This window comes from Micromesistius poutassou (assembly GCF_964030765.1).
Source record: "Micromesistius poutassou genome assembly, contig: SCAFFOLD_1078, whole genome shotgun sequence".
Classification (NCBI taxonomy): Eukaryota; Metazoa; Chordata; class Actinopteri; order Gadiformes; family Gadidae; genus Micromesistius; species Micromesistius poutassou.
The window spans coordinates 1-14,199 of NW_028178182.1; the positions used below are offsets into that span (position 1 = coordinate 1).

Sequence of the window (14,199 nt, forward strand, 5' to 3'; positions counted from 1 at the left end):
GGTCTTATCGTGTACTTTTCATTCTGTGCAGTGGGAGTTATTGTGAATGTTAAACAAACATAGATATGTTTCTATCCAAAAGAGAAAGGCCTGTTTGTCTGTGTTCGATACGTGCGCTCGGCAGAGTTTCAATATCTGAGGGTGAAGGAGGTAGAGGCGACAGTGAAGTCCGGAGGCCTGTGGTAGTCTGAGGGGAGACCAGCGTCTCTCTGAGGACTTTAGACACAGTGCGTCTTACCTCACAGGTTATTTTTGGCCCGTGTCAGCAATACATCTACAAAACCTCTTCATCCTGTTTTTAATCAATACTGTTCCTGTTTTTAATCAATACTGTTCCTGAATCCGCCGTACTCTTCCATAGTCTCAGACAAATCCGATAATGCCGAAATCCAAAGATATTCTCCATGGGAGACGCATTGTTTTTTTTTTAATGTTATACCATTTGAACTAAAAATGTCATGGTTTTTCCATACAGTGATTGAGAGCCTACATGGAACACGTACATGAACTGTAGTCACGAGGATTACACTTTTGACGCAAGCAAAGTTCAACTAAGGTGTTCGTCCAACTCGTTTACATTTCACCCAGATTGATTTTCCTTTTGCTCGTTTTACTAGTTGCTGCCGTTTCTCGTTGAAGGCCTTTTCATTTCCTCTGCTTGCCAGTTTGCTATCATCCCACTTCTGTGTTTATGAGTGGGGCGGAACGCGTCGTATGCGTGTTATGACAACACCACTATGGTGTTCAGAGATTCACGTGTGCCTGAGATCCGGCAAACTGTGTGACGTTCGAGTGCCACGCCCCGTTTGCGTCTTTGCGTTCTTTCAACATTGAAACGTAAACGTACCTACAGCCCCAGAAGCCAATGATTACAATGATTCCTGAACTCATGAATGATATGGTGTTGAAGGAAGACACTTCAGCATCCATGTCATTAGGACAGAATCACGAGAGACGTATTGTGAAAGCACATCTACAACTGCACATAGAGCTGTTTCTTCTTTCTCTACATATGACAAAATATTATGTATTTTTTTAAATATATATATATTTTCATTCATTCCGTGTCCCCTGGCTGTAATATGTACAAAGAATGATACATTTTATAGTGAAAATAATGCAAATACACCTTATTATATATTGTATATGAAAAGTATTGAATAAATTGTATTATACCAAAGCCTTATGAATTTCTTATTTTTTTTCTGGCCTTTCTAAGTCCAAGGGGATTATGTAACTAAATGTCTGGAGGTAGATGGTAGGTAGTCCTCACTATTACATCTGCACAAACTGTATACATGTGTAAATATACTGTACATATGAGACATGAGACACCGTTTTAGTTTTTACTAAACAGCATGAAAAGTTGGTTAATACATTACTCATGGCAGGTGTTGGTATATTGAAACGATTATCTTGATTATCATAAAGGTACACAGTAAGCTCCTCAGGGTGGAATTGGTGCCACTAAACAATGTCAAACACACCACATCATCTACACAAACACATTTTTCTTTTCAGGAAACCTTTGATTTGTTGACCATTATTAAACAACCTTCTTGCCTAAATTAAAATACTGGTCTGGTAGATTTATTCTATCAAATATCAAATTATACCCTACCCTATAACATCAATAGATTGATATAATATCAATCTGACCATAATTCTTTATGAAACCAGAGCACTATGTCAAGTTGTGTTAAGCATGATATATTGACTAGTGCTATGTGTATCCAGATTAAATAATATTTCAACAGAACCAGTTGTGATTTCAGATCATCCAGGCATGTATGTGAAAACGGATATCTGATTTTAACAGACACATACCTGAACTGACAAAACCCATATCGTTCATAATTTTGTACACAAACCTTACAAAACGAAAAAGAAATGTGTTCGCTATATCAAAGTATTCTGTGTTCTTCAACCAGGCGCGTCCATCGTGTTATATAAAAGTACTAAAATCTTCAGAGTGGCTGGCTGGTTACCGCTATCCCTACCCATAACTAACAAAAGGCTACAATTAGATACGCTATTTATCTGTACGTTTTTTTTTTTTTCTTCTTCCTAAAAGATAAATAACAATAAAAATGGTGTTGAAACCCCCCCCACCCACCCCCTCCTACCCACACGAAAAAAAAAACCCCTCCTGGCTGAGATGGACAACCGAGTAATGTTCGTTTGGTTATGGGTCAAAGTTCTGTCCAGGATAGTCTCACCACAGGAGCGTCTCTCGATTGGCCCCTGGAACCGGGTCGCCTCTGGGGGGCCCCCGCTCATACAGTCTGCTTGGTTTTTTGGGGGGGGGGGGGGGGTCCTTGGGGGAGCATCGACAAGTCGGACACTCTGTGTGAGAGCTCAGCGGGAGAGGAGGGGGAGATCGCTGGAGTTCATGATGAGGCTGGAGTCCAGGTTGAGGCTCTCTGGAGGGAGGGAGGGGGGGAGGGGGGGGGTGAGAGGAACGCTGGTTAGAAGGCTGAGTGGGAACAGAGCGGGTCACGTCCACGAGAGAGAGAGAGAGAGAGAGAGAGAGAGAGAGAGAGAGAGAGAGAGAGAGAGAGAGAGAGAGAGAGAGAGAGAGAGAGAGAGAGAGAGAGAGAGAGAGAGAGAGAGAGAGAGAGAGAGAGAGAGAGAGAGAGAGAGAGAGAGAGAGAGAGAGAGAGATGAATACTTTATTGATCCCCAGGGGAAACTCAAAGCCACAGTCACACACGTCAACACGTCACACACACACACAACATAAACTAGATGATAAATAAAATAAAATATCCACGTGGATAATATGGACGATAAAAGATATGCCACGTGGCGCTCTTGCAGAATGTGTGTCATGACCGTAGTGTGTGTGATCTGTGCTCCACGGGGAGGGAAACGTTCGCCAAACGTTTCTCAGTGCATTGAAAACAATCTGTGCACAAAGAACGAAGCCGTCGTCTGTGAGTGAAAGTGAAAGTGGTGCCATCAAATCATTTAAGCTCTGCGATCGTTTCCTGTGGGGGACCTTCCACTGATCGGTCCGGCAGCCGAGTTTAAAACGCTGCCAGGAGTCGTAGAAGAGACGCCGCGCTGAGAGTTAGTTTGACTCCCTGGAGCTCAGTGGCCCTGAGTCACCCTACAGACACGTGCAGCTCCCCCCCGCCAAGACCAAGATAGAACCAAGACAGCTGCTTGATATAGAAGGCCCAACACCTCCCGGGTCACATCATCTCATCGTCACTAACGACTGTTTGGTCATTTATCAGACCCTTCATCCAAAGCAACTTGCAGAGAAATCCCTACAAGTAATGATTCTGGTCTATAAGGAGTCGGTCAGGGTTAGGGGGCATCTTCAGCTCTAGGACGCCCCGCACGTTAGACCGTAGACATAAGGGGATTCAAACCCAGAAGTCAGCTGGAAGACAAACATCCTAACCACCATCCCCTCGTTATACACGTACTGTATCTATTGGGAGGATTGGGGTCAAAGTGATTTACTATTAGTGCCACTTCAAAATAACCCCTTGTTCCCCCCAGCGACGGCTACAGGACTGTGGGTTCACCTTGGTCGAAGTTGAGTTTCTTGCTGGAGGAGCCGAGGCCTTCGACCAGGTCACTGTTCACGTCCGAGTCGTTCAGGGCACTGAGCGTCACGTCTGCACACGAGGAGGAGGAGGAGGAGGAGGAAATATGGAACAAGGTATTAGGGAGAGGCAACAGCCACTTGGACACGGTCACCTCCATCACACAGACAGGATTCAGACCAGGGAGGAGGTTATTGACACACTGGTGAGACCATGACGTCTGATGGTCCAATGCGATGTGTAACACGCGAAACGCCAGCGGTCGATTCAATGATTCCCAAAGAGCAGACCGACATCGGTAAACATGGGTATTAGGGATGGGTCAGAATATTCGATTATTCGTTCCCGAGGGTCAAAGTCGATTTTTAACATTTGGACCTTTAACATTTTTTCCCATTCAAATAAACAAGAATTAACAGACAGAACTAATGTTGGTTCTGTAGCACTATTAGTTAGTTGTTAGTTTTTGCGTTAAGTGATTTCTTGCCGATGATCCATGGCTGCCTTTGTGAATGTCGGCACACATCGAATAATCGATTATTCGTTCATAACCACCCACTGATTATTCGACCATTATTGATTGATGATTATTCACATCCCTAATGGGTATTCTCACGTCCCTCCCTCACATCCTATTCACATCCTACGGTCTAAAAGAGAGCGATACAAAGTACCACACCTTAATGCGTAGAGTAGAAACTGTGGTCACTCACAGCAAGGAAAACTGAAGAAAAAAAATATATATATACAAAGTAAAAAAAGACACCTCACCTGCGGTCTTCTGCTTCTTGATGGGCGGGGCCATGGAGGGGTTGTTCTGCATTCCGGTCGCCACGACGACCTGCGAGGACTGCACGGCAATCATGGTGGGGGCGGGCTGCGTCGGCGGGGGCGCCATGGCGACCGTGGTTTTCTTCATGGTCTTCTTGGGGGACTCCGAGGAGATGGGGACCCGGCTGTCCTCGTACAGCTTCCGCTTCACCGTGCTCTTGATCTGGGCTCTGCCCGGGGCGGGACACACGTGGACGTTTGATTAAACATACTGGTCACACGCACACGCACACACACACACACACGCACATCATTGTCCAGTACAGGCCAGTCAGCTTAGGCTGAAATGGCCTTGTGTGTGTGTGTGTGTGTGTGTGTGTGTGTGTGTGTGTGTGTGTGTGTGTGTGTGTGTGTGTGTGTGTGTGTGTGTGTGTGTGTGTTTGTGTGTGTGTGTGTGTGCGCACATGTGGGTGACTGCAACACATGCAGAAGTTGTTAAAGGATATTTAAAGTGTTTTGTGAAATACACATTGTATTGTTACATACGATGATGGGATAAACTAAATAAGCTTTTAGGGATGGATAAATAAATACAACGCTAGCTAATGGAAATGTTGTTTGTTGTCACCAAGCAGTACGAACTAATATGGATTTTTTTGATTGATGTATAAATATCTCTGACTTCATTCACTCACGCACGCACACGTCGATGATGAGAGGAGTTCAGACTTACACCGTGCGTTCTTTGATCACTGTGCTTATGTTGTTCAGGTCGTCGCCAAAGCGTTTCACCGCCAAACGAAGCAGTTCGATTTCCGTCTCGGTCCACTTGGCTCTGGAACCAAAATAAACACTTCAGAGAACGAACCAAACATGTGTGCATGAGATGTCGCCGGATTACTAAACTTCAACCAAACCAAAACAATACAAAATAGAAAGAAAACGTAGCAGCAGGCAAACACGAGTCTTGACGTCGAGGCAATTGACGCAAAAGTCCTACATCTTTTTCTAGCGGAGATGCGCTTTATTTTTTGTTGCAGGGAGCAAAAAGGAAGGATGGAGCAGAAGGGGGTGTGTGTGAGTGTACCAGCGGTCCTAGGCAGGCTGTATGTATGTATGGGTTCGTTCGAGTCTCTCACCCTGCAGGACTGGAGTCCGACACGGGGTGCAGCTGCATGGTCAGCTCGCCCAGCTTCGTGAAGGCTGCCCCCGCTGCGGAGAAGATCTCCCCCACCTGCCCAGACACAGACATCCATCCAGGACACGGGACAATAAGAACATGAAAGCCATCGCCCCCCCCCCCATTCACACACACACACACACACACACACACACACACACACACACACACACACACACACACACACACACACACACACACACACACACACACACACAGCAGAGCAGAGCCAAGTGACGTTAAATAGACGCTCGTCTCCAGCAAGACGTTTCGTTTTTGTGTTTTGCGTTTTAAAAAAAGCTGCTTTGCGAACCGACTGGGGGGGAGGTTGGGGGGGGGGGGCTGGGACGACAGGCCGGGACTTACTTTCGCAGAGGCAGACGTCATTTCGATGAGGTTGGAGGTTCAGAAGAAGTTGGTTTATAGTTTGATCTCCTTGCGCTCAGAACGTAAACAATGCCCAATGCTAACGGCTAGCTTGCGACTGTGTGGGTCCGTGCGGGGTTTGCGTTAGCGCCTAGCGGGCTTCCATTGAGGGACTATCGCTCCAAAAAACAAAACCGAGACGCCGGATGCAACAAACGTGTTTCGTTTGAGTCAAAGCTGATCTAAAACTACACCGTATGGATTAACTAAACATCGCAAAGTACCAACATGTTTGCGATTGTTGAGGTGTAAAAAAGGAATACTGCGCGAATTTGCCACTTGAATCTCATTGGTGGGCCCAGAGGAAATAGGCGGGGTCTATTCCTCGGGAGGTCGTGATTGGTTGGTTCCCCCCCCGGTTTGAGAGAGAGACGAGTGTGGCCGAGTTCGGCCGAGTCGTGCCGAGCAGTTCTCTCAACGCCACAACCACAGAAAAAACTGATGGGGCCTGGAGCGACTGTCACCCTTCGATGAAACGGCGTTTCTTGTATTAAAAAAAACAACCTCTCTCGTTTTGGATCGACTAGCGGAGCGTCAACATGCCGTCCCTGTTGTTCTGCGGGCCTAAGATGGCAGCGTGCGGAATAGTGATCAGCATATGGGGGGTCATCATGCTGGTAAGTAGATTATAAGGTTGTTGTAGCGCAGAGCCGAAATGTGGCTCCAGCAGGTCGGAGTATAAATAGAAAGAAAGGTCGGTGTTAGAATCGGGGACGCACTGTCCCCTGTCCAACTGTGCAAGGCGTGCGACGCACCTGCTTTTTTATTGTGGGTTATCAGAACTATAACGTTGCATAAATGTAGTTTTATAATCCTCGGAACGAAATGTGAATTTTTTTTTTTTTAAGATGGAGGACGAGTAGGCTATCACCCTTCTGGGTGGAACTCCTGATTTAACCGAACTCAACCCGAGTGAGCCCTAACCCTAGCCCTAGCCTATGAAATGTTTAATAAAGCAGTATATCGTTATTATTGTAATTAACGCCAGGCTAAAGGCAGCAGGCAGTGACACGAAGGCTGGACCTGCGGGTCATGTGACCACAGACATGACGGAGGAGCTTCCGCCTCTCTCCAGTCGCTACTGTATTAATATATGAGCCTCTACTAATTACAATACGCTACTGTAATACAGTCTACGATGAGCCATTTCTAACAGGCAATACAGGCTTACTGCTTGAGACATGAGCAGGCACACTTAGTAACGGGGACAGTGTTGTAGTACACAGTATTCGCTTGTGAAGGAGTGGATGCAACCATCCACTCCTTCACAAGCGAATAGGGGCCGTTTCTGCGTGGATCAGGATGAACGCGTGTCGTGTCGTGTCGTATAGCAGTCGTTTGTCGTCATGTCATGTCATATAGGCCAGGTCGTGTTGTGTAAAGCCAGCATGTGTTTAATGTTTGATTGGTTTTTAATGACCCGTTTGTCGTTTCTGCCGTTTGTCAGGGGATGCTGGGAATCTTCTTCAGCGCCAAGTCTGCTGTGCTGATCGAAGATGTTCCCTTTACCGAAGAGGACATTCGGAATGAGTAAGTGACGTCGTGTCATCACACCACTGTAACACACATTTGAAAAGAAGTCATCTGTACTGAAATGAAGTATTACTATTGAGTATTGCAGCACATGGTGATGTTGAGAAATGATTACAAATGTCATGCCAGAAGATCTTTTTAGTTATGATACCAAAAAAAAGGCCTCTTAGTTCTGTGTTGATTAATACTAACCAATGGAAGTCAGCCTTAACCTCCCCCCCACTCTTTAGTTGTCCTGCCGCTAAGCTTGTTGTTACTTGGGTAAAGTTTCACTCGGCTATTCACCACGTCACTTAGTTGGGGACACCACTCTTACCCGCACAACATGTGACGCTGCTCTATTTCTACGTTTACCGTCGACAGTTCGTAGACAGACGGCCCTAATAGCTTCATTCCTGTACCACATGACAATTCAACAGTTGATGCAAATTCTCCAAAAGAATATTCAGGAAGCTGGCGCACACACTGGAATCTCCTCTAATGCCTGAGGCTGTAGCATATTCCTCCTTAATATCATCAATAGAATTGTATTTACGTTAGTAATGGCAACCCCTGCACGCAAATACATACTGTACATACCGGTAGACACAGTGTTGGGGAAGTTAATGTTAGCCATTGCTTATTGCTTATTGTGCTTATTGTTTTATGCATCAACGAATGCTGGTGAAATCCTGCAAATCGCTGGCAGCCTGTCCTGTCCGTACCGGACCGGGGTGGAAAACGTCCTGCCTTTTAACGAGTCGCTGTAGAGACAGCGATCATTAGCAATTTGTAAAACATCATAATCCTAATTTTCATATATACAAATTTTTGGGTTGTTTTTCTTCCGATTGTATTGTCATTGTTCTATCATTGTTCCATCTCTTCCACAACGTTCTCCCTCTGTCTCTCCTCCCGGCGGTCCGCAGTAAGTCCCCGCCCCAGGTCATCTACGGCCTCTACAACCAGGTGGGCATCAACTGCTTCATCGCGGCGGCCGTCTACGTCGCCGTGGGCGCCGTCTCGCTGTGCCAGGTCCGCCTCAACAAGAGGCAGGAGTACATGGTCACCTAGGTTACCGCTCTCCTCCTCCGCCCCCCCCCCCCCCCCCCTCCGGGGCCGCGCCTCTGCCAGCGGAACGGCGCGGGATGTATAGCGTAGGAGAAGAGGATCAGAACGACACACTATCAAGATATTCCATTTTATGTCTGTCCGTCCGTCCGTATGGTGATGCCACGATACGGGGCGTCTTTTATCGACTAGTTGACAACAGACCGATGGGAAATAGTTTGGTGTCTGTTGAAAGTATTTGGGGGAAACCATCCATGGTCTCAATGATTAATACACTTGGATATATTGTAGAGTTATATTTGTTTTGTCTTCTCGAAAGGCAAGCTGGCTGCCTTTTTTTTTTTCCCCTCTTGTATTTATTTGCGCCCCCTGTTGGGTGGGGTGGTGGTTGTTGTTTGTTGTGATGTAGAAGGGCCTCTATCATTCCTCCTCTGTCGGGGGCTGTTGTTACACTTGTCGTGGTGAAGGGGTCACTTTTGTTGACCTTTCTCAAAGCATGCATTCTTTTATGTATTTTGTTTTAAAAAAAAAAAGGAGCCGCCTCATTTGCTGTGTGAATGTTGCCGTTGTTGTCAGAGCGATGGGGAATACTTGAAACGTAGTCGAGTCACTCGGTTTAATCTAGTCCTGGAGTTAACCTACTAAAATGTTTGATTGTGTTCAGTGTTGTGTGTGTGTGTGTGTGTGTGTGTGTGTGTGTGCGGATAATCAAGGCATGTCGGTTCTTCTCTAATTCTCTTAAGTTCTCCGGATGTTTTGAGATAAGCTCTGTTTTTACCCTGAATGTCCCTCGGAGGAGTCTCTCTTCAATAGTAAAACGGGATTTGATGTAAGGAAATTTGTCTGCAATAAAGTGGGTGTAAATATAAATGCCTGATGTGTTACAGAATTCGGGTAATCATTTAAGTGTATTCTGTGGTTCATGGGATCGTTTATTACACTAGAATAATTCATCTGTCTGGACCCAATTTAAGAAAAAAAAAAAAGGTTGTGAATCTTTAAAATATATAATAAATCTTTTTAGATTTCGCACGAAGATCAACTACCGTGGTAACTCATGAGGTAGACGCGATTTCAAAGGGATCCTGTGTTTCTTATAAGATGATATTCCAACCAGAAAGTGTTTACTGCGCCCCTCTGTGGACAAACTGAGCATAGGCCCTACACAAGATAATATCGTTCAGTATTTCTTGGGAAAAAGTTGAGAATATTGATTAACGTTTTTCTTGGCCAATAAAATAGATCATATCAGAGACCTATGAAATAAAATACCATAGGCTACATATGTTTTTATATCATTACGCATGAGTGATTCGAAGTGTATCGGACATATATATATATTAGATATATTGATACATAGCCTCCCCATTACCAAAATAAAGTCCTTAAACATTACAGCTCCATGGTGCAGTTCGGCCTAGACACATCTATTCCTAAAATATCTTCAGCCTTGACTACTGACCTAATGCTCTCCAAAGGAATATCTGATTAACCACACTTCCTCTGTAAAGCCTATATGCGTGTTACTATTGTTAGCATTGGTTCCACGTTGGTTATTTTTCCGTTTTCCATTGGACATTCGTCACATGACCTTGTGTATCACCGTGTTGTCGAAGCATGTTTAAAGGCTCAGTTCCACGTAGTGGTCATAGATGTAGGCCTAGAACAGACGTTTCATCATACACTAATAATAATCAATAGTGGCCTTATCGTGTAGGCTAATCCCACTGATCATTATTTGTACTATTAGTAGAGTAATATTGTACAACCTTTCATTCTCAAAAGTCTCACTTCCACCCCCACCATCATTGTAGTCACACAATGTCACAGCGGTTTAGGTTAGCTCATTTAAACTTTAATAAAAATAGAAAATAAAAATCTAAAATAAAAATAAATGAAATGGCAAAAACATTAGATTTTCTTCAGTGATTATGAGAATAATCATGGTTTCAATTATGATACAGTAGAAGTAATAATGGTGATAACAGTTAATAACAATAATAATAATAATCATAGCAATAATAATAATAATAATATATAATCATAATCATATATCTTTTTTTTTTCTGGCATACGTCCCATCAGCAGAAATGACTTCCTGTGTTTACAGACATAAAATGGCGAGCATCGAAGAAGAAATAAAATAAAAAAAAATAATAAAGGAGTGGAAAAAGGGCCAGTGGACATGGCACTTTGTTCAAAACACGTCCACTCAGCACAGAGGCGCCGAGACGAGACGGACGGACGATGACAAGAGACGACACCGATCACAGCCCGTATGCGTCACTCACAGCACCGCTTGGAAGAAGTCAACTAAACAGAACATGCTTCATATTTATCCCGCTGTTTCTTCGTAGAGGGTTTTTATTTTTTTTATTTTATTATTATTATTATGAATTTAAAGTTACAGACTTGAGTAAAATCTAAGTGGTTTGTGGTGGCTGAAGAGACGAACGAAAAAAAAAAAAAACCTAAAAACTAAAAGCAAATGCAAGCGTGACTTTGTTTCTAGAGCGCCAAGCGTCTCGTGTCCGGATACCGAGGGCTCTACTTTTTTTCTCTTTAAAATTTTTCCGTGAGCAATATGAAATGGGAGTTATATTACAACAGACTGTGAAACAAGGCAGACTCTAGCTTCCTTCGAGCGATATACAAAAAAAAGAACAAAAAAAAAAAAAGAGGAGGGGGAGGAAATAGAGAGATGCATAGACGTGACCAAAAAAAACAAAACATCCTTCAATTCCTCCGGGAAACAAATAAAACCAAAAAGAAGAGAGACTTTGGGGGGGGGGTTGTCGTCCAACAACGAGAGCAGAAGAGAAAAAAAAACAACAACAATCCTAAACGGCAGCGCCCGTGTGAGCCACGCGGGGGCGCCAACGTACATCTCAGGGGGAGATAACCACGTAAAGACATGTTAACGACTGACGGCTATCGACATTCATGCTGAGAACGACACGACACACACGGAGCGGAGCAAGAGGCCCGCGGCCCGACAACCAACCTCACACCTTTACGCTAACGCAGCGTCCCGCAGCCGCCGCCATCATCATGCAGCCGCACAGACGGCGCCCGCCCCCCCCCCCCCCCCCCGCTCGGACGGACCCGCGTGTTTTTTAGGGACCGTGGGCCGGGAGAACGAGGACATGGAAAGAAAGTGGTGGTGGTGGTGGTGGTGGGGGTGTGCTGTAAGCAAGCATTGAGGGGGGGGGGGGCGGGGGGGAGGGAGGGAGGGGGGCGAGGGGCGAGTGCCCTTTGAGACCAGAGTCGGGGACCCCCGGTCGGCGTTACTCGCAGTCACAGATGGTCCAGGTCTCGGGGGGGGGGCGGGGTGAGGTGAGCCGTCGATCAAAAGGGACCAGCTGGTGGAACATCTGGGAGTGGTGACAGTCGCGGTCTGGTCCGGTCTGGTCTGGTCTGGTCTGGTCTGGTCTGGTCTGGTCTGGTTCGGTCTGGTCTCTGGACGCACCCAGGAAGTCAAAACCACTGGTCCCAGTCAGAGTCCCGCCCCCACAGAGGGCGACTCACAGTCTCGGGTGTAAAGTGCTGCTAGAACTGGGACAGGGTGGAGAAGTGTGTGTGTGTGTGTCTGTTTGTGTGTGTCTGTGTGTGTGTGTCTGTGTGTGTGTGTGCATGTGTCTGTGTGTGTGTCTGTGTGTGTGTGTGTCTGTGTATATGTGTGTGTCTGTGTGTGTGTGTGTCTGTGTATATGTGTGTGTCTGTGTGTGTGTGTGTCTGTGTGCGTGTCTGTGTCTGTGTGCGTGTCTGTGTGTCTGTGTGTGTGTCTGTGTGTATGTGCGTTTCTGTGTGTGTCTGTGTATCTGTCTGTGTGTGTCTGGAGGTTACTGAGGGAGCTTAACAGCAGCTGAGCTGCTAGTGGTCTGGGCGCTGCAGCAGGAAACACGTCCATTCATTTCGTACAGAAGGGAACGCTTGGAAAGCCAACTGGGCAGAATGGGAACGCTGGTGAAATCCTGCAAATGGCGCCGGGTGGGAAAACGTCCTGCCTTTAACGAGTCGCTGTGGAGACCGCGATCATTAGCAATTTGTAAAATATCATTTTGACCGTTTAATATCTTGATCTTGTAATAAGACGGCAATTGACAAGTTGTAGAAAGAGTTGGACATTTTATTTTTTTTTTAAGAGCACAGATGCTTGCTGCTCGACCCGCTCTAGACTAAAAACAAAGTTCTACTTTTGGCTCTTGAAGGATCGATACTTCAGTACGTCTACGAGCCAATCAGCTCCCACTCTCTGGAGACCGGAAATTGGCAAATTTTAATACATTTTCGGAAAGGGGGGGGGGGTATGGCCACTTGAGGCAATATTCTTCAGTGCCCCTTTTTATGTTTGCAATTAAAAGCCCTGGCTATGATTAGCATAAGAGTGTGTGTGTGTGTGTGTGTGTGGCATGGGGCTGAGGGGGGGGGACACACACACACGCAAGCCATTTCCTCACGGACGCCGTCCCGAAAAGCCGAGACCTAAGACACATGACTTAAGACACATGACTTAAGACCTAAGACACATGACCTAAGACACATGACTTAAGACACATGACCTCAGACACATGACTTAAGACCTAAGACACATGACTTAAGACACATGACCTCAGACACATGACCTCAGACCTAAGACACATGACTTAAGACACATGACTTAAGACCTAAGACACATGACCTAAGACACATGACTTAAGACACATGACCTCAGACACATGACCTCAGACCTAAGACACATGACTTAAGACACATGACCTCAGACCTAAGACACATGACCTCAGACCTAAGACACATGACTTAAGACACATGACCTCAGACACTTCAGAAGTCTTCAGAAGAAAAAAAACAAAAAAAAACATCCAAACCAAAATGGAAACCCCCCCCAAACCTAACCCCCCCGCCGACCACACACACACACACACCGCCGGGACACCACCCTGTCAATCACACCACCCTGTCAATCAATCCAACCTGTCAATCAATCCAACCCCTCCCACACGAGGAGAAGAGAAGAGAGGGCGAGTGAGACAGAGAGAGAGGGGGGGTCGTGTGTGTGTGGAGACAGAACATTGGCAGCACAACCAACGGCCATGTGGGCAATGAGCAGGGGCCAGCGCCCCGCCCGCTGGAAGTCCCCTCGGCCCCCCCACCCCCCCCCTGCAGACCCCCCCCCCCCCGCCCGCCGGCTGACCGACCCCCAGCGGGGGTGGGGGGGGGGGCGGAGATGCGCGGTGCTTGTGAAATGTTCCCCCGGTGGATCATGACCTGGACCGTGTATGTGCCCGTGTGCATCAATAAGACGTGTGTGTGTGTGTGTGTGTGTGTGTGTGTGTGTGTGTGTGTGTGTGTGTGTGTGTGTGTGTGTGTGTGTGTGTGTGTGTGTGTGTGTGTGTGTGTGTGTGTGTGTGTGTGTGTGTGTGTGTGTGTTCTAGCAGTCCTCCTCCTTGTCGTCCACCATGCCCTTCAGCCTCAGCCGGGCGAAGTCCTCGAACACGAAGTCGTCGTCCTGGGTGATGCTGCTGCTGGGGGGGGAGAGGAGACGTCACTGGGCCTGCTGGGGGACGCACACACACAGCGGGACACACACACACACACACACACACACCACTGTACACACACACACACACACACACACACACACACACAGCGGGACACGCACACACACACACACACCAC

The 14,199-nt window shown here is 46.4% G+C and overlaps 2 protein-coding genes across 2 annotated transcripts; one reads left to right on the plus strand and one right to left on the minus strand.

The window, feature by feature from the left end:
* Positions 1–1,392: 1,392 nt before the first annotated feature.
* Positions 1,393–6,207, minus strand: bacc1 (BPTF associated chromatin complex component 1). Its single transcript, XM_084490497.1, has 6 exons — positions 5,878–6,207; positions 5,471–5,565; positions 5,065–5,166; positions 4,332–4,561; positions 3,540–3,632; positions 1,393–2,423 (listed from the first exon to the last, which is right to left on the minus strand). The coding sequence occupies exons 1-6, from the start codon at positions 5,896–5,898 to the stop codon at positions 2,359–2,361; spliced, it is 606 nt and encodes a 201-aa protein (XP_084346623.1). The 5' UTR covers positions 5,899–6,207; the 3' UTR covers positions 1,393–2,358.
* Positions 6,208–6,369: 162 nt separating this feature from the next.
* rnasekb (ribonuclease, RNase K b) lies at positions 6,370–9,384 on the plus strand. The gene is made up of 3 exons (XM_084490496.1): positions 6,370–6,554; positions 7,385–7,467; positions 8,379–9,384. Exons 1-3 carry the CDS (start codon positions 6,477–6,479, stop codon positions 8,521–8,523), a joined length of 306 nt encoding a protein of 101 aa, XP_084346622.1. The 5' UTR covers positions 6,370–6,476; the 3' UTR covers positions 8,524–9,384.
* The last annotated feature ends 4,815 nt before the right edge of the window (positions 9,385–14,199 follow it).

Coding starts and splice junctions, on each gene's coding strand:
- rnasekb (XM_084490496.1), top strand. CDS start 6,477: ATGCCGTCCCTGTTGTTCTGCGGGCCTAAGATGGCAGCGTGCGGAATA. Junction 6,555..7,384: donor TATGGGGGGTCATCATGCTG/GTAAGTAGATTA, acceptor GCCGTTTGTCAG/GGGATGCTGGGAATCTTCTT. Junction 7,468..8,378: donor GAAGAGGACATTCGGAATGA/GTAAGTGACGTC, acceptor GGCGGTCCGCAG/TAAGTCCCCGCCCCAGGTCA.
- bacc1 (XM_084490497.1), bottom strand. CDS start 5,898: ATGACGTCTGCCTCTGCGAAA. Junction 5,566..5,877: donor TGACGTCTGCCTCTGCGAAA/GTAAGTCCCGGC, acceptor GTGTCTGGGCAG/GTGGGGGAGATCTTCTCCGC. Junction 5,167..5,470: donor TCGGACTCCAGTCCTGCAGG/GTGAGAGACTCG, acceptor TTTTGGTTCCAG/AGCCAAGTGGACCGAGACGG.